This window comes from Petromyzon marinus, chromosome 35 (assembly GCF_048934315.1).
Source record: "Petromyzon marinus isolate PM22_M1 ecotype Great Lakes invasive population chromosome 35, UKy_Petmar_22M1.pri1.0, whole genome shotgun sequence".
Lineage (NCBI taxonomy): Eukaryota > Metazoa > Chordata > Hyperoartia > Petromyzontiformes > Petromyzontidae > Petromyzon > Petromyzon marinus.
The window spans coordinates 8,554,171-8,574,786 of record NC_133701.1 but is presented as its reverse complement, the minus strand read 5'-3'; the positions used below and the strand labels follow the sequence as shown (position 1 = coordinate 8,574,786).

Sequence of the window (20,616 nt, the reverse complement as noted above, 5' to 3'; positions counted from 1 at the left end):
CTGCATATTTAATTGATTCGAAGTGCATATCACCGCTTCACTAAGCCTTGGTCAGCTTAATTTTTTTTATTGTTACATTTAGTTTAGATTGTAAAATGTAAAACAATATATGTTATTTGTCTCATTTAGTTACTTGCCTTTCCAGAAATGAAGATATATTTCTTGTACGTATGTATATTTAAGCGCAATTCACCTTCTTTACTCAGTCTTATGAAAAAAAGGTTGAATCTCGTCAAGATGTGTTCAAATTAAAACGTTTTTCAAACATTACATGGAACGTAACATGTCCTTACACATAGCCCAGGTCACGGTTGTAAAAGAAGCAATAGCTGTATCACGTGTCCCCAGGTGATTTTTAATTTCATCTCCTGGTTTAAATGAAGGCGACCGACTGACAAAGCCCTTCCACTCCCTGTCACGACACACGGACCCAACATCCCAACACTGAAATGGTTTTAGGCTGCGATGTGAATTCACTCTCCTGCCGCATTCAAATTTCAAGGCACCTTAAACACCACTCCGAGCGACGAGTCGTTCCTCATACGCGAGCCACATTTTCACGCCGGTGGATTCGCGACGCGCGACCCAGATTTTGTGATAGAAAACAGCCTCGCTAAGTGACGTTTAATAATTTATATTTCCGACAATTACAACAGTGGGAGGGTTGATTTTTTTTATTACATATATTTATTTAGCCCATTCCCCTTGCTCTGCATAATGTGCAGCGGGAACAGAGCGACGGGGGTAATTGTAGGGCAATTATATTAACGGCAATTATGCCAAGGGTCAATGAACACATACTGTAATAATGATGATAATAATGATTTATAATGTTGAACTTATTCGCGAAAATCCCCTCGCGGAGTCTCCGGAAGAGATTTGTGTTTGTTGGGAGGTTGATGTATCGGGATGTTTCGTCAATTCTTTTTTTCTGTTACTAGTTTTTGACATCGCGTGCGAGGAAGTCAAGAGTGCCCGGAGAATTATTCACAGATTATCGGACAACGTCCTCAATATTGGTATAATCATTGGCAACGTCAACGATGTTATCGATAATGCGGCATCATTGGTATCAGTGCTGGCATTGTCAATGATGTCATTGATGACGCTGAACAAAAAGTATTCATGGACTCTGCTTGCTATACTGCCACGTGGTAGCCGCACTTCACAGGCTGGGAGATTGTTGGGATATCATTGGCTGATTTATATTGAGAGTGTACACCATGCATTAAACTTTACGTGTGCATCTAATGATACAAAAGTAGAAAAAAAAGGAAATGAATGTGATTAATAGATATCAGGTCAATTTGGCACACGTGAGCTGGTAGAAAAATAGAATAACGTTTTTGGATTTTGCAAAAAAAATATAGTGATTATGATAGTAATTGGTATTATTGTTCTATTACACCACGGAACAATTCCAAGTGAATGTACCGTTGGCAAACATATGGCACGAATCTTAACGTTAAATATTGCAACGTTGAGTAAAATGAAACCCCATCTCCTTCGCAAAAGCTACAGAAAACGTTCAACGATGAACGTGGAGCGAAACGTCGGACATTGTGCCGAACGACAGCACGCGGTACATCCCGAAGAATAATTTTACACAATCTGTATTGCATTGCTCTTTATCGCACGGCATATTCTGAAATGAGCTGAGCTTAAACACCCTGGTTAAAATATCGCTTCAGTCTAATCTCGGAGCACCGCCATGGACTCATGAGAAAATTGGCGATGTAACCAAAACCAAATGTCCATTAACGTAGATTTGTCAATTATTTTTCAAGAATACTTGAAAAACAAAGAAGGTTACAACAGTTTGCAGGGCATTAAGGGAAAAAAAAATAACATTACCTCCACTGTAGCTACCGTATTCTCTCGATTGTAAGATGCTCTGGAAAATGAGATGCACCCCAAGCTTGTACCCAGTGTCAATAAGGTTACAGCAATCAGGTCACATTCACTATCACGCACTCACACACTGACAAACCCCCAACTTTTTATTTAAAAAACACGGAGGACAAAAAGTGCGTCTTATAATTTGGAGAATACGGGAAGCCTTGCGCCATGGCCAGGATTTATTTTCGGTTGGGTCTGTCCTAGCCCGGCACACCACATCCTGTATACCTATCGCTATAGCTGGGGCTACAACTCATCACGATACATACTTCAGTCTGCCAGCGACCCAATAATCACTCCGTGGTAACAAAACAAAAAAAATCCGCTGGTCCGTCGCCATGCATTCAATGGGGGGGAAAAAAAAATCCAGCCGCCGTTTGCAGGCTACATCTGCCACTGGGCCCAGCGATTGAGCTGTATTCACGACAATCGAGGACGGCAGTGAAACGATTTGGCCTGGACGCGAGAGGCGAGTCCGGTCGGCTGGCGCGGAGGGTCTGCCAAGCCCCGCGTGTTCCGTTCATTCCGGGCGACCTTTCGAGGCCCCCCCTCCCCCCCCCCCACTGAGTCCCAATTTGAAAGCCACCACGCGACCAACCACGCTTCTCACTCGGCAGCCTCGGTCACAGAGGCAGGGTGGCGCCTGGGGTGGGGTGGGTGGGTTTCGTGGGGAGTCGTGCAACCACATCGGAGCTGTGGTGATCATGCGCTGTCGCTGCTATTGTCGTTGGCATTCTCAATGGTGTCATCGTTAAGGTGCATAAACCGTCACGCGTACTCCGGCCATCCTCGCAGCGGCTTTTGGCTGCCAGCCATCGAACAAAATACGGTCACCGCATCACGCTCTGCCTTCCGATATTAGGAAGCCACTGGAGCTGTGCAATTTGAAATCATTTCGATTGAAAACTCATTTCTTTAGAAATGATTTTTGTTTTCAGTTTTTTTGTCCTTCGACCGCACCTCCGATTAGCACGTTTGGCCACAGAGAGACGTACATACACACATACATCGTCAACATCGTTAGAAGCAGAACATTTATTTATCCTGGAGAAATCCGATGAGCTGTGAAGCTCTTTTTCACAGGTGGCCAGTAAGGGGACAGTCAGCGGGCTACATTATAATCATCATCATCATCATGATCAGAATTATTGTAATAATCATCATCATCATCACTGTCATTATCGTGATCATCATTAAAGCTGGCATTGTCATTATTATCATCACTGTCAATCTCATCATCACTTTCATTCCCATCATTAGAAATTGGATAATCATTTTCTGTTCCGTAATGCTCATCATTGCTGTAATTATCACCATCATCAGCTGTAGCACCCATGATCATTATCAGCATAATTTTCATTATTTCCATCATTATTATCGATAGCAGCCGTATCAGCGTTATCATCATCAGCAGCATTAGCAGGAAAATTACCATCATGATCATCATCATCATCATCATCGCCATTTTATTTATTTATTTACACAACCATCATCAGCAGCAAGGAAGCAACAGCTTCAATTCCATCACCGTCGTTATCTTTCCATCATGCCTCGTTCAAAAATAATCTCCAAGCGCACATGCGACGTCAGTCAATAGCAGGGATGCAGTCATGCAGATGTACGTCATATCGAGTATTCTCATTCCGTCGAAGCAAAGAGACAGAGAGAAATAAATAAAAAAAATCTACCACATCTCTACTCGCCAAGCGCTCGTCTCCAGCCGCGTTTCGGTAGCCCTCTACAAGCCAGCGACGGTGCCGGTGACCTAATTGTAGCGGTAAAGCATCCCATACTTGGTTTGTCGTGTACGCAGCGTAGCAAACACCTTTTCCCAATTTGAAAAAAACTGCACGTGCGTCACTTGCAAATGGCCCAATTCCTGGATGGCCGTGCGTTATTATAATAATTATTGAGTTTGAAGCCGATGAAAATCAGCTTTTAATAATAGCAATAATAAGTTGCAGCCCCTTGTCAATTCCCCGCTGAACGAAGGCCTCCAACGTGCACGGCGATGAGGAGTGGGGTTGTCTGACCATACTTCACCCACGCTGGTCAGTTGCGGGTTGGCTTTGGATATCACTCGCCACTAATGTTGGCAGCCGTGGCTACAAGAGACGGTGCTCGTGTGGCCAGTTTCGTAACGCAGTGCGTTAGACACGGCACCACCGCTCCCCACCGGTACGGGGAGGGGTGGGGGGGGGGCTTTATCGCACTAGAATTCCAAGCAATTGCAAGAAAGACCAAAAATCACACTGGGTGTCCGTGAAGGTGCAATCCATCAATAAAGAATGGTAATAACCACGGCAGTTGGAGCGAGCTCTAAAAGCCGAAAAGATCCACCCCCCCCCCCCCCATATAGCCTCAACAGACTGTTGGGGCAAGTGCTGTTTGCGAGCAGCTATGAAGGCCGGCACAGCACGGCACACGAGGGGGCAAGTGGCCAGCTCCACGCCCGGCAGCCTCCCCAGTGAGGATTTGAGGCTGAGTCGACCTAGGAGAGGCCCAGGACCGGCTAATACAATCGTCACTAGTTTTAGGCGCGGGGTCCACAGCGCACTAACCGCAACACTGCTGCTCCCACACAAACACACACACATTCTGGCAACTGCCTGACGATGCTCTATGTTACTACCAATTGTTAAATTGATCAATGTACGTGGGTCGCTCTTCAACATTACCAGTGTGCTTAAGCAGTAGCACGTTGGCAGGTTTGTGCACGTGACAGCATCATTTATTGACCGTCTTGGGGTGGAAGAGGGTCTACGACACGCATCTTATTCACGCAATCCGACCCCAGGACTCATTGACGAATCGTAATGTTGGTCGTGAAAGCCTGCGCGCGTTCAAATTGACACGCGCGTACACACGCGTGCTGCAGCGCGCTCCGTGCAGATTGTATCGCGCGAGTCTCATCTTTGTAACTCCCCCCCCCCCAAATCACAGGTAAATAAACACCGATAAAGAAAGGGAGGAGGAGAAGGAGAAAAGTAGACCCAAGAGGACGACTGCGGATCAACGTTAAGACACGATTCATTACAGTGCAATGTGATATCAGGAACGCACACAAATTGGCTGAACACATCTACAAATAAAATAAACCCAACTCAAGACCCTCCTGAAAAACATTGGATTCAGTGTGTGTGGCCATTGGATTGAGTGTGGCTTTCCTGGATACATACCTAAAAGCCTCTATTATGAGTCAGTAATTATTTATTCTTACGAGCATTCAAGGGCATGGCCAAGTTTGTGCCAGTGGATGAGTGGATTATTTTAGTAGGGCTATACGGTTAAGATATTGCGTCGTGTAAGTGGTGGGAGCTTATGCAACCGCTGAGACAGCAGAGCAATTTTATAATAGACTACGGCGCGAGTTTTGGCATTTGTACCTAATCCTGGTACTCTCCTAATACTGAGGGACCTCAATATCCAGGTAAGGCGTCACGCTGGCGAGATGTTAACTACATCGCCTGGTATACAGGAGGTCGTGGGTTTTATCCCGACCTTGACGCCTGCTGTGTATTTGGAGTTTGCGTGTCTCTCTCCCCGTGGTCGCGTGACTTTTTCTCCACATTTAGAAACGTGCGTTTGGACTATTTGGCTTGCTAGAAATTGCCACGTAATACGCCACTTCGTTGAGCAATCATTTGTGGCCAGGTCGCTTCTGAAAAAGAGCTGTAGAGCTCAGTGGGCCTTACCTGGTAAGATAAAAAACAAAAATTACGAGTCGGGTCATGGACTAGGGAGGCATAGCACAATTTAGGAGAATGATAATGGAATCGAGTTACTTGAGTCTTTTCACCAACAACAGATGAACGACGTGTAACACACAGTCTGGACAGAGGAAGTCGTACAAGCCGACACAGAAACATCTCTTAAATGCCCACTGAGACAGCAGACGAGGATAGCAAAGGGCATGTTCACAGTAGTCTACAGTCAGCGGACCGGGACAGAGAGGACCCATTGCCTATAAACATCGAGCAGTTCACCACCATCTGTGAACTGCTCGATGGTGAACTGGTTCAAGCAAGCCTGACTCTGCCGACGAGACACTGATTGTCCAGTGTCTTTCTTGTGATTAACCAATGCTGTTGAAATTATGCACTGGCAGAATGGCCGTGTGGCTGATGGGGTGTGTACAAAAGACCACTTTGTTTTAATGTGGAGAGGGGAGAGATGTCTGCAGGAGGCGTACTGTGAGCCTAATTATTTTGTTACAGTCCGTGAAGGCATTTTTCCAAAAGCACAAGTCTTCCCGGTGCCTTCGTTTTCTCACAACGGTGTGCATTTCTTCAGAGCTAGCGGTAGGTTTCCTTTTGATCATTATAAATTTAGTGGGACTTTCTCTTTGCCAGTTTTACGCTGAGAGAGGTTTTTTTTTTTTACTTGTCAGCGCATTAACTCAAAGTCATTACGAATTGCGGCGGCCACTAAGAGAATTTAAACAAAACTACAAAATTTTTTTGCCGTAAAAAATGCGAGATAGGTGGAAGTATGAACGGGGAAATTATAAATTATACAAAAAAAACTTTAAGTACACGAAACAGGATGCTCTCTTACCATAAAGGTCTTCGCGTGTTCTTTTTTTTCCAAGTATATTTGTTTTTTTTTTGAGAACCGTGTCTTGAACACTGTAACAAACTAATCCCCCAAATTATATCTTGAAGCTATTTGTAAAACTGCGGCAGAACATCTGCTGCAAAAATATATAAGTATAACTATTATATTCAGTAGAACAGAGGAGGTCGTACAAGCCGACACGGAAAGCACACCCAGCCATGCTACCAAGGGGTGTGCTTATATCCATCTTTAACTGAATATAATTGTTCTACTCAGAGTCGTGTGCTTGTATCAGAAGTTTCCCTTTACCCCTCGACCAGCACAATGTAAAAAAAAAAATTATAACATATATATTTTTTGTAACACAAACCCCAATGTCCCCACAGCCTTCTGGTAGTGCATCTTATCAGCAGCACTGATTCAGTGCCAACTGTGGGCAGTCGGACTCATCGGCAGAGTCCGACTGCCTGTTAAGCGCAATCAATAGGCACGTTGAGTTGCTTATATCAAAACTGCACTGCCTCTGTTGACGTGCTTGTCTACAAATTCATTCGCAGTACAAATACTGGATGTACGCATGCATTGACAGACGACACACTGTATACGTGTGTACGTGTAATTGATGGAACACGCGTTTAGCATTCCTCCCACTGCGATGTATTAGGTGCGATTGTGATTGGATGATAGTGTAAGTGCGCTCCCTCTTCACAGGCCAGCGTTCCATGCACCCTGCCGGATGGTACGTTTCGCTCCGAATATTTGATCCAATTTCGAACAAAAAACGATTTTCATTTTGTGTTTTGCTTTCTGCGCTTCCTCGGTCCCTGAGGATACAGTCCCTGTGCCATTCGATGTTTCTGAGGCATTGTACGACAGGAAATAGTTCATTCCGTAACAGTTTCTCGAGATGCTAGTATTACGATGCCAAATACACTGCAATCATTACATTGTATACTTGGAATTAATATAAAACCTTAATGAGGAATTTAATATTAAAACACAGTGTATACCAGAATAATGGAATTTAATTGTCTTATAAAATCGACATGGATAATTTTAATATATATAGTAAGCAGCAAATTCTCCCTAGAAGCATGCATTGACATCTGAACCAGCAAACGGAAAGCTTTGGTTTTTACAAACAACAATATTTCCTGCAGAGGCCCGGTTGACCAGAACATCGACAGTTTGTTTTGAATTCAACCTGTTATGTAGTGATTAAATAGATAAACAAAAGAATGGCGATGCTGTGTCGACAGTGGTGAACAACACAAATAACAAACAACCAAACAAAACTCAACACATCCATCGACGACACAGTGAACCCTCAAAGGAAATAAAATGACGTACATAAAAATATGCGACGTTTTGGGGAATAGCCATTCTTATTTGACTCTGCTATGCAGAAGGGGGCATTGCCCCCGAAACGTCGCTTATTATTTATTATATATGTGTGTGTGTGTGTGTTCCCCCTCTTCAAGTGCAACAGTGTTATTGATAAATGTGTTGAGTTGTTATTTGCGCCTGTGCACCACTGCCAACGCAGTATGACGACACCGTTGTTGTTGTTGTTGTTGTCAGCGTTCAGTTGGCACGGAGTTGCCCGTGAGCGCTCACGCGCGCGATGACAACGCGTTGGCACACAAGTCGCGCGCCCTCGTCGCAATCACTGGGACAGACAGACGCCATGAATCGCTGTGCAGATTATTACATTACCATCGTGACCGCTGCTACTCTTTCCTCGCGAGCCAGAGGCTACGGTGGATCTCGTCGGGTTAATAGTTTGCGCGGGGGGGGGGGGGGGAGGTGGGTACCTTGTGTTATTTAGCAAAGCCAATCGCGCGGCTAGGAATTTGTGTTGTTGGTGTTGTTGTAAAGAACCATCGTTCCCGTTTTGCCCGAGTGAGAATTTCTTATGTAAGCGGCCCGACAGTCGGCTTGCGGTGCCCATCGTCGCGATGAAGATTAAGCTGCGTGGCCGCGCGGATTTAATTCGCTATCGACGAACCTGTTCAGTGTTATAATAAATCACAAGCAATCGTCGCACAAGTGTGCAACCAAGTAACTGTCCGAAGTAACCAATTCGTGATTTTTTTACTCGTTTAATTGATGTTATCGTTAACTCATGAAGGGCAAGTTAAGGTGTTTTTTTCTTCCTCCGTACACCTGATAACATTGTTCAAATAAGTTGAATTAAATGAACACATCGTGTTGAATTTTGATTTCAAACTTTCGTGACTGCAGGGATTCATATTCTTGGTTCTTTCGGTAAAGTCACGTAGAAGGGAAACAATAAAATAATACAAATCTATTGTTTTATATATTTTTAATTATTTTATGTTGTTTTATATGTTGTTTTATATTTTATTATTTTATTGTTTCCCTTCTACGTGACTTTACCAAAAGAACCAAGAATATACATCGTGTTGAATTTCATATTTCCTGATTATTGTATTTTCCAAAACCTAATGTGGCATATTGTTTGATCGGCACGGCCGGCTACGTACGGTGTGAAAGAAGTTAAACATACATACACACTGTAAGTACACAAAAAATATATAAGCAAAATATAATCTTACAGCCCCAACGTCTATATATTTTTACAATGGTATGTTGTAGTGAAATGTTTCTCACGAAAGAGTAACTAATATTGAACATAACTTTTTAAATTAAGTCGTAAATACACATCTAATTCATATATGATCCATTTAAAATAAACTCGGCGTATGATTTACCAGTGGTGATCACTCTGGCAAGAAATTTACACTACCTTAATATGCTATATGTGTAATCCTATATATCGGTGATCATATTTGAACTCAATGCCTACGCAGAAACTGTGACCATTATTTACCAGCCAAACACTCCAATGGGTAAGCACAGTAATAATGATGATACAGCATTTATTTTTTATATTTGCATTATAAAACCTACTACAGTATTAGCTTATATCATGCACGATAGAAAACGCCAAGTAGTTTTAAGTTTGATTTATTTCAGAGTGACCTGGGTCATCGAATTTACTTGTACAATTACAGTATGCCATTGTTATTCTCGAACTTGCTATCCGTGATTTTGGCAATCCGCAAATTAAATCTGGAACTCTACACGGCGACTGCATCGAGAGAGAGAGAGCGCGAAAGAAAGTGATGAGAAAAAGTGATGAGAGATAAAAATGATGACATAAAGTGATGAGATACAGTGATGAGAAAGGTAGAGAGGAGGTAAAGATATGAGATATAACTTCTCGAAGCTTTAGAAGCATCTGCAGATATTGCGCGTATGATTTTCGTAAGCCAATATAATTATCCGCGAAATTTGCTATTCGCGAGCATCTCCAGAACGTATCCCTCGCGAAAAAACGAGGGAACACTGTATGCGTGTATGTTTTAACTTCTCTTCGCACCGTACGTAGCCAACTGTGCTAATCGGAGGTGCGGGGGAAGGACAACAATCTAAACACAAATAGACAGTTATAAATAAATTATTTTTGCAATCTAAAAAAATGCATAGCTCCACTGGCTTCTTTATATCGGAAGGAAGAACGTTCCAGACGGCCACAGAAGCGCATCTGAAAGCGCGCGATGCAGTGACCGTCTTTGTTCCACGGCCAGCCAAAAGCCGCTGCTGCTAGGATGACCGGCGTTTGGGTGATGGTTGATGCTCCTTGAGAAGATCAGCGAGGTGTTGTGGTTCATTCGCGGCAAGCACTGTATGCAATGTGGATGTAGAACCTTGCAATGTGGATGTCAACTTATTGTACAGAGAGAAAGAAAGGGAAAAGACGGAGACAGTCACATTTACAGGCAGAGGAAAAAAATGTATATCTTGAAACTCAACTTGAACAGGGATTAAACTATAAACTATACTATTTATATGATACTATTTATTTTACCAGGTAAGGCCCACTGAGCTAGCTATATAGCGCTTTTTCAGAAGCTACCTGGCACACAAATGATAGCTCAACGAAGTGGCTTATCATGTGGAAACGTTCAGCAGCCACATATTCTAAACGCGTGTCGATTCTAAATCTGGAGGGAAAAATCGGAGAGCCTGGAGAAAAAAATGTAATTGACCACGGGGAGAACATGCAAACTCCAAATATACAGGCGTCAGGATCAGCATCGAACCCACGACTTACTGCATACCAGGCGAGGGAGTGAACATCTCGCCACCGCAGATTCTAAGGTCTCTACGTCTCGATGTGATGCCGTTGGTTTTTATGTGCATCTATTGGTTTCCATGTCTGTAAATCCTATACAAAATGACATGGATTAATAAAGCTTCACAATATGACCACATCTCAAGATGCTGTACAGAAACAGGGGGATATTTATTTAACAGAAAGAGGTTGTCAGTCAAAGGCTGATACAAAGAAGGTCTTGAAATGTGATTAAAACAAGGAGTCTATGGTGTTTTATGTGTCTATGTGAATCTGTGAGACTTTATGCGAGCCCATTTGTCTCTGTTTGTGTCTGTGAGTTTCAATACGAGTCTATTGGTCTCTGTGTGGGTCTGTGGGTCTCTATGTGAGTCTATTGGTCTCTCTGTAGGTCTGTGGGTCTCTATGTGAGTCTATTGGTCTCTGTGTGGGTCTCTATGTGAGTTTATTGGTCTCTGTGTGGGTCTGTGAGTTTCTATGCGAGCCCATTTGTCTCTGTGTCTGTGAGTTTCAATACGAGTCTATTGGTCTCTGTGTGGGTCTGTGGGTCTCTATGTGAGTATATTGGTCTCTCTGTAGGTCTGTGGGTCTCTATGTGAGTTTATTGGTCTCTGTGTGGGTCTGTGGGTCTCTATGTGAGTTTATTGGTCTCTCTGTGGGTCTGTGGGTCTCTATGCAAGTCTATTGGTCTCTGTGTGGATTTGTGAGTCTCTATGCGAGCCCATTTGTCTCTGTGTCTGTGAGGTTCAATACGAGTATATTGGTCTCTGTGTGGGTCTGTGAGTCTCTATGTGAGTCTATTTGTCTCTGATCTCTCTGTGGGTCTGTGAGTTTCTATGCGAGTCTATTGGTCTCTGTGTGGGTCTGTGGGTCTCTATGCAAGTCTATTGGTCTCTATGTAGGTATGTAAGTCTCTGTGCGAGTCTATGGGTCTCTATGCGAGTCCAAACAACACAATACAGTGCCGTTCTACTTAGCGTCTAAATAAAGCCGCATGTCAAGGCGCTGTATAGCAACAGTGGGCATGTTTATTTTATCGCAGGAAAAAAAGCAGACAGTCATGGACCGAGAAGGGAAAAACAGAAAGAACAACCCATATTACATTTACAAGGGCATTCAATTATGCAGTCCTATAAAGCTGGGGTTATGGCAGATTTTCAAATGCCCCATAAAGGACTGATCCATTCCTAGACGCCCCACTGATTTCCAACAACCGTCTCACTTTCATCTGAACAGGTGATTGAGTGCTGCGTGAGAGCGACTGCTCCACATGGTACAGAGGAGAGAGTGTTTCCAGGTTTGATAGGTGCACGTTTTGAGATTGGTGGGATATGCGTGCATTGTTTTTTATATGTACAAAAAACCTTTTGCTCGAAAATGTATCACGATTATTTGAGTCGGGTATCTCTAAATGCATCACACCATTCATTCCATACAGAGCAGGGATGGCCAATCTGTTACAGACCTAGGGCTAAAAAGTACCCACGAGTTCTTCCAAGAGCCAAGTATATACATAACTATATATTGACAGTTTTCGTCACAGCACGGGACACATTCGTGATTATTTGCTACTGTGATGGCATGTCCTACGTTGACGCCCCTTCGGCAGAGCCGAGTGTGGTGGAGTAAAGCGACGAGAGGCGGCTCGGGAGACGCCAGCTAGGCCGCCGCTGGCGTGGAGTGCCCCGTCGTTCATCACAGAGGCCACAAACACCCAAGTTGTTGAGCACAAAGCACGACCACACATTTCGCCCACGTGACGTGCTATGCGCCACCTCGCTCGCATCAACCCAACAATGGGGCAGGCTGCGTTTGCGCCTCGGATATGAACTGACAGTTGTCAGTTATCATCAGATGTCAGTGCAGCAATAATACACGGTTGTACTCCACTGTGCCCCAACATCTGTGCTGCCTGCCGTCAACGACCTGCACTGACTCGCGCGGATAAAGTCTGGTCAAACAGAGACCCGCGATCCTCATCCAGCAGTGGATCTATGGAAAAGGCTCTACGTGTACACTGACTGACGGTTGTGGTACACAGTATTGTACGAATATATATATGTGTTGAGCTTCTTTCGCATCGTACGTCGCCAACCATGTCAATCGTATTGTGCGGTGTCATACATGATATAACATGTATTACCAGAGTCCAGCCCAACAGAGACTCAACATTTATTCAGTGAGAAGTGAAGCCCACGTTTGTGCTACGTTACAAAATGCCTCATTTACAAGCAAGGACTGTACTATGCAGTGCCCCTTTTAGCAAAGAAATATCAGTATAAGTATAAATCACAGCAATAATAAGTACGAACCAGTATACACTATATTCTTGGTACTTTCGGTAAAGTCACGTAGAAGGGAAATAATAAAATAATGAAAATAAAACATGATATAATAAAATTCTCACGACGTTTCGGCCACAACGCAAGCAGCCGTCCTCAGGTGAAGAAACAGAGCTGTCGGAAAGACAGCGTCTTAATGAACACTGCTAAACTTGGCAGCGTATTTTAAGCTGGGTAGGAGGAGGAGAGATCCTTGACAAAGGAGTTTACATATCAACAGAGGAATTTAGCATATTGATGACAAATGCAGATATGGGGTTAGTCACTCCTTGCGGAATGTGTAGGCGGTGGGGGGTCTCAAAGTCATATTATGCTCGTGTATTATGTAGGATTAGCAGTAATAAAGGAAGGGAAATTTTAATGATAAAGAACTGCAGCAGCCAAACCACCGCGTATCAAGCTAGTGCATTGTGGGAAACAAAAAAGGAGTTTCTAAAGAACTACAAATACCCAACTACCATACAATAAACCGATGTGAAAAACCTAAATATAAACTACATCAATATAATCAATGTACTCAATATACTCTCCAATGACGTTGGCTTTTTTCAAACCTACCCCTCCCCCACACACTTTTAATGCACTATCCTATCTTAGTTTAATTGCTGTTTGTCAGTTAATTCATTACTTCAAATAGTGACGTTCAATCTTCCGGGCCCGTGGGTCCCAACGTTGTGGTCAGTGGATCGCTGTCGACCACCGGCGGACCGTGCGAAGTGGTCCTCGGAACCGCCGCAGTGGTCACGGGTTTAGAGTCGCCCGACCTTTGAACCTTATTGGTGCATTGTGGTCCGCGAGCATTCTTTTCAGCGTTGACAGATCGTCGCGAGTCCAGAGCGGTTCGGACCCGACAGCGTGTAACGACTCAAATGCCCGTACCACAAATACGAAGGATACGTCACGGCGATGATGCGCTCCGCTTAACTCCTGACGCGGCTATCTGGTCTTGACCCCCACCTGAATGTGAAAGTGTCGTTGTTGCTCTCGGCATTTGACCACTCTCGACGTTGCTTTGCTGACAACGATGACCATGGTACACTGGGTCATAGACGCATGCAGCACAGGTGTTTGGGTGAAGTCACCGTGACCTTTCTCCACGAAACCAAGTTACAAACAACGTCATAAATTAAGCCAAGCTGTTAAACCGCTCGATCTACAGTGCGTTGGGAGCATTTTTTTTTGTCAATGGCAATTTTGCATAATGATGATGATGAGAATGACAACACGCACATTGGTTCAAATGCCGGCAATCCTCGGTTTACGCGCTTGTGTTGTTGTACGCTATTTTGGAATAACGCGCGTTTTGTATTTAGACCTTTTATTGACATACGCGAGGCTAAATAAAATACTCCACCCTAGCCTGGCACCGCGACCCCAATGCATTTGCCTGCAGCCAGTGCGGTACAGTGACGAGTGTGCTATAATTTACAGCATGTCGCCGCGTGTACACCAAGACTCTTCCCTTTGTCTCGCCTCTCTCGTATTATATTGCGCGTGTACATGTAACGTATTGATAGAGGCGCGGATAATATAGGCGATTGTGTCTGCGAGTGTGAGTGAAATCCCCTAACACCCTCCTCTACCGTTCTTTCTTATGGGGAAGTGTCCTTAGACGTACGCGATCTTGAGATACGCGCTCTTTTCCAGGAACGCATCTTATCGCGTATGTCGAGGGGGTGCCTGTACATGGCCTTCATAGGTGCTCGCAAACAGCACTTGCCCCAACAGTCTGTTCAGGCTTTACGGGAGGATCTTTGTCTTTGTACATGTGCATTGGCATCAAATTAAATTAAAAAAGGCAGTACATTTTTTTGTCATTATGATGATGGTAATAACAACAAAAACAACAATGTGGTCATGATCACTACGGCGATGACAGTTGTGATACTGAGTGTTAATACGTTGCGTGTTACGACGGGCAGCATTGCGCAATATCAGCGCATTCGAAATCATCGGAGAATCTGCGCCGCATCGGAGCGTCTTCCGCACACTTGCGAAAGGCCACACAGGAGCAATTCAATTTGTCTGCTGTTGAATGTTAATTTAAGTGACATCTTTTTTAAAATATGGATGTGACATTCGACACCATCTGGCGCAGCTGTAAGCGGTGAGATTGCTATTTATTGGACGTTACAACGAGAATAAAACTGTTAATATCATTACGGTGTACTGCATAATAAAGTACCGTTATGTCGATTGTTAAATGTTTGAAGACGAAAGATAAAAAAAAAAACACTCACGTAGAGTTTTGGGACATAGAAAAGCTACCAATGAAGTCGATGCGAAAAGTATATTTTTAAAATTCGGTATTATAAAAAAAGTACGTAATTATATCTTGAACACAACTATTTATTGAACACAACCACGAGACCCACACATTTGAAATTGCATTTGAGGGCATTGAAATCTGTACAGATAAACTAGACTAAAAAACAATGTATTGTATATATACAAAGAAAAATATCCCCCCGTGTAGCCTTAACAGACTGTAGGGGCAAGTGCTGTTAGCAAGCACCTATGAAGGCCGGCACGGCACACGAGGGGGTGGGTGGCCAGCACCACGCCCGGCCGCCTTTGTCTCCCCAGTGGCGATGTTTACACACCGCACCAGGTACTTATTTGAGGCTGAGTAGACCTAGGTGATCCCAGGACGGGTTCAGGTAATCGTCACCGGTGTTGGCCGTGAGCGGGAATCTAACTCAGGTAGCCGGGTTCGTAGAGCAGCACGCTGACTGCTACGACACTACCGCACACACACACACGCAAGCACTCACGCATGAACATGTTTCCCGACACATTGCACGTTATATGTTTCCCTCTCTGTGCGGATAGAGTGTCATTGACAAGAGCTATTGTTGTTTTTAGTTTGCGCACCACTGCTCACTCGGTGTGGCCATTGATGGTTCAATTCTTAAATTAGCTGGGTCGTTTAAAAAAAAAATCGAAATACAACCTGACAAGCAAACTAAATCAAGCAGCAGTGTTTAAGACTACAACTTTTAGCCAAGTGGGGAAAAAAATATTGAGCTTCTCAGAGACAGTTTCAAGTAAGTAAGTGCGTGCGGCATACGCGCCATTCTCATAGCACGAAGGCTATCGCGAAGGAGCTGTGTTTCTGTCTGTGTGCCTTGTCGTTGGGGAGTAGGGAATGTCCTACCATGACTCTCTCTCTTCGTACACTTCTGTGTTTCCTGAATGAGGCCCGTTGACTAAAACGTCAAGATCTTTCTTCCCTCTCAGTCAAAGTATTTATAATAATTATAATGATAATTATTGTATTTGTGTTCAACTTCCGTACGTAGCCAACCCGTAGTAATCGCAGTTGTGATTGTGTAAGTTCATCGAAGCTGCAATTCGGCATTGAATAGTATTAATGTCCCATCACGCATGAGATCCCTCCCTGAGTTTGATCTCACACGAAGCTCATGGTCCAGCCTAAACTGAATCCGCACAAGCCTTGACAGATGCTGATACCTGATTCGCAAATGGAAAATTAAGAACTCTGAAGCAGTGTGCGACTGTGGTCATCCAGAACAGAGCGGACAACGTACAACGACGCAATTCCCGATCCACAAATACGAAGGAGACATCACGGCGATGAAGCACTCCGCCTAATCTGGGCTTGACCCCGACCTGAATGTGAAATTGTCGTTGTTGCTGTGCAATCTGCATGAGCCTTAAAGGAAGAAGAAGAAGACGACGGAAGAAGGAGAAGAATCATCTTCTCTGTCCCGGCTGCCTCAGTGGTGCCGGTGATAAACCCGAGCGTCGCTACACTCCGGCAGAAAGCTCGCTCGGCGCCCTGTGTAGCTCGCCGCCGCCGCATTACTCGGTGAACGGGTTCCTTGCGTTGCGTACGAAAAATCGACGAATTTTGAAACGGAACGGCGATTGCAAAAATCGATTTTTAATCGAGCTGGAGGGAATAAGCGGTGGGGCGGGGGGGGGGGAATAAAACAAATCATGGCAACAGAGATGATGCGTTGACATTACTGAAACATAACAGGAGACGTTCCCTACTAAGGAAAGTCTACATTTGAGCGTCTTAGTCGGGAGGGTTTGTCGATCATCGTCAACGCGGGGGGGGGGGGGGGGTTCTGTTTGCGCGACTCAAATGGCAACAGATGGGGGTGGGGTGGTCATCGGTGAACAGACAACCCCCCGTTTTTTTTAAATATATGTGGCTAAGACCCCCCCCCACCCTCCAACAATATTTTGTGTTTGATATTTCCAAAACACCCCATCGCCGTAGATGTGTTGAAGTCTCTTTCTGCTCCCCACCCACACTGCTCCCCCGATGTTTTAGATATGTCTAAGAGACAGCCACAACGCATCTCCGAGTCCACGCCGATCGCGCCGATCGAGGATTCCTTTGGCACGGACAAAGAGAGAGAGAGGCGGAAAGGCGCAGATTTCACGCCGTTTCTGTTCTGCAGCGGCTGAGCCGTCGCACGACTGGCCCTGGACACCCTCGCCAAAGAGACGCTACGTGCTGGAGGTGAAATAGTTCAATCGATGAAATGATTGTGAAACAGTAGAACTCTGCTTAATCCGAGGATCCTATTATCCGCGACTCCTATTATCTGCGCCACTGTAAACCTAATCAGTAACAACCAGGAAGTATATCGCCAGGAGGACGCACCCCTAACTTCCAAAGTGTGTCTGCTTGCCCTGCAAACGTTTCCTATCCCTCACCCACCCCAGTGCCGATCTGATGATACACCGCTGACGCACGCACGCACACAAGCTCACTTGACACGGTCATTCGAACGCAAGGATCGACGCACGCACGGAAGGTGGCTGGACAGGGCCAGACCACGGCGAGAAGTGCGGTTGCGCTTTGAACACCGCGAACGCTCGACTTGCGGATGCTGCCCGTGAACGAAGGCTGAACGCGCCGTAAAACGAACCGGCTTGCGGTCAAAGCGACGGCGCTCAGAGGCGTGGCGCTTTCCACGACTCGTAGCCGCGCGCCGTTCGGCATGAACAGCCCCGAGAGAGAGAGAGCGAGAGGGGAGAGAGGGCAGAGAGAAAGAGAGGAGAGAGGGCAGACAGAGGGAAGCGAGAGGAGAGAGAGAGAGAGGGGAGCTGCAAACCGCGCGAGCCGCAGAAAACCTCCCCCGGCCGTCCCGCGCGGTTGTGACCGGTCGAGTCGCTACCCCGGGCGCCAAACATCGTTTGTTTTTCTCTCTCGGAGGGGAAGGGGTGGGCGGGGGCCTCCGTGGCCGCTACCCGACGGCGATGGCTTCTTCGGAGGTGGCCACAAACTCGCGCGCGGTGGTGGCGGTGCGGGTAAGAGGACGCGCGCGGTCAGGTGTCGCCCGAACCGTGCGTCAAACTTTTGGAGAGGAAGGTCATCTCGCCCGAGGTGAATTCGACGCACGTGTTGTTATTCTGCTTATTATTGTTGTTAGCATCGACACAAAAAAATAATGCAGTACCGTCCACTTATTTATTTATTGTCAGCTATGTTTGCCGCTCGTGTTAATTGAATCACCACGCTGTCGCACACTTCAAATGTAGTTTTGGGGGCTGGGGGGGGGCAGGAGATGCGATGTTATTTTGGGCTGACGACGTGACAGTGCGTCGAGGCTATGGGGGAGCGGAGGGGGGACGGTGAGGGCGACCGTAATTAACTAATCTGCTCGACGAACCTAACGACGGTCCCCTACCAGCACCTCCACTACCCCCTTCTACCCCCCCACCCTTCACCCGCCCCCCCCCCGCCGCCGATGACAAACACCCGCGCCGCCCCCAGTTTTGGTGCGAGAAACAATTAAGCGCGGCCGCAGAAGCCATTAGCGAGCGAAAATTGCTTTGACTTGGCCGGCGCGTCGAGGGGAACACGCGGTGGAGGTGGCGGTGGCTCGCCGCGGCGACCCGAACGGTTTCGCCGTCGAGCGAAGCCACGCGACAGCCGCCGCTCGAAAAAGGGGGGGGGGGTGGACGCGAGCGAATTTTGCGACGTCCTCCTAACGAGCGGCGGGCTGTGGCGCTCCTCTCGAGCGAAGGTTTACGTGGGGGGGAGGGGGGGGGGTGGTAAAAAGTAAAAAAAAATTGACGGACGCGTTCGTATTTTTACGCGCGTTGCCCCCATCGCTCGTTAAAAAAAATGCCACGCCGAGGTTTGAATTCGTGAGAGTTAGGCATTCTTATTAATTTATTTATCTATCTACATCCTCCGTCAAGTTAACCTGAGTGGCTTTAAAAGCCGATAGGGGTGGTCTTAACCCACCGCTCCTACAGTTTCACTTTGGCTGAGCACACAGTCACAACCGGTATAAACTAGGATGTCATCTGCCGGAGGGTGGCCCCCTCGAAGATGAGATAAGAGAGTCAGATTTCGTCTGTTGTTCGATCACGTAAAAAGCGAGCAAGAGATGGATTACATAATTGAAAGGAACTTCACTGGTCGTTGGAGATAATGGAAATGGATTTTTTTGTTTTAATCAAAACTTTTCCCGAAGTTTCCGTTTGAAATCAAGAATGAAGTTATTCTCGCGTGGCCCTTTCTCTGTCGCTACGAAGTTGGGCGATGGCGGCGCACATCTTGAAACGATGGAAATAACCTTCAAGTAAAAAAGCCAATGTAGCAGCAGGACCCACCTGAAAACGAGTCCTTGGACTCAGTGTGACTTTACTGGATGAATAAGTAAATGATAATTTAGATCATTATTTTACAATTACGCGGCTGAAACTATATTACCATTGTGTGCCCCTTATCTTCCCACAACTTTGTCAACTCGTTAATTTATTTCACCACTTCGCTAGCAATTACCGTCAGCGTCCGGATAACTTTGAAGAAAACAATGACAGCTGATTTACAAAACGGTCTCGATATCAACGCACATACACGTCTAAACATGAGAAACTGAAATCACGTGAAACTGGCCCATGCAAAAACCTTCGCAAAAAAAACTTGAACGAACAAAAAACTTTCAACTCAACAGATCTACGGGAATACGACACTCCACAACAAAATCGAATGGACGCGAACTTTTGTCAATGTGGAATGGGCAAATGATGAATTGAATTTACATTTTCGGCAAGTGCTAAACATTTAAATAAATATAACGAGAACCATGCACCCATACTGGGGGGGGGGGGGGGGTGGGGGGCAGTGGGGGCAGGGGTGTGTGTGTGTGTGGGGGGGGGGGAAGGGGAGGAGGGAGGACGAGTGGGGGAACTCACCATCCACCAGGTCCGGGCGGTGATGTCGTAGCAGAGCTGCCATTTCACCGACCCGTCCGCAGGTTTTCCAGTCATGGCAGCAGCAGCAGCAGCAGCAGCCTCCCCTGTCGCAGCCTTCATGGGACGAGCGAGTGAACGGTTGTCGGTGAGCGGGCAGGAGAAGAGGGATGCGAGGAAAGAGGGGGGGGGGCGAGAGAGAGAGAGGGAGAGAGAGCGTGTGTAAGAGAGAGAGAGAGAGTGAGAGGAGAAAGAGAGAGGGGGAGAGAGACAGGGAAGCGAAGTGTACACTCGTTGGGGAGTGCACGGAAGACGAGGGGATGAGCGAACGAGTTCCTAATCAGCGTACGCGCGAAAACCCCATCTGTGCCGCGTGTCTGCGGATACTCCGCGCTGTTGCCAGAGCGTGGACCACTTGGCACGGGGCCCCGCGCGCGCGTACCACGCAACACACACACACAAGCGCGC

The 20,616-nt window shown here is 45.9% G+C and overlaps 1 protein-coding gene across 7 annotated transcripts in view; it reads right to left on the bottom strand.

Annotated features, from left to right (window-relative positions):
- Window positions 1-20,292, bottom strand: part of LOC116948931 (nuclear factor 1 A-type) — a 387,014-nt gene extending 366,722 nt beyond the window's left edge. For 2 of the 7 annotated variants that reach the window (XM_076071901.1, XM_076071905.1), the window contains exon 1: window positions 20,152-20,287. In XM_076071901.1, coding sequence (XP_075928016.1) covers window positions 20,152-20,271 — 120 coding nt within the window. In that variant the 5' untranslated portion in view covers window positions 20,272-20,287. Of the gene's footprint in view, window positions 1-20,151 lie in introns of all 7 variants that reach the window. The other 5 variants (XM_076071902.1, XM_032966215.2, XM_076071909.1 and 2 more) reach the window with 5 other exon arrangements.
- Between the last annotated feature and the right edge of the window lie 324 nt (window positions 20,293-20,616).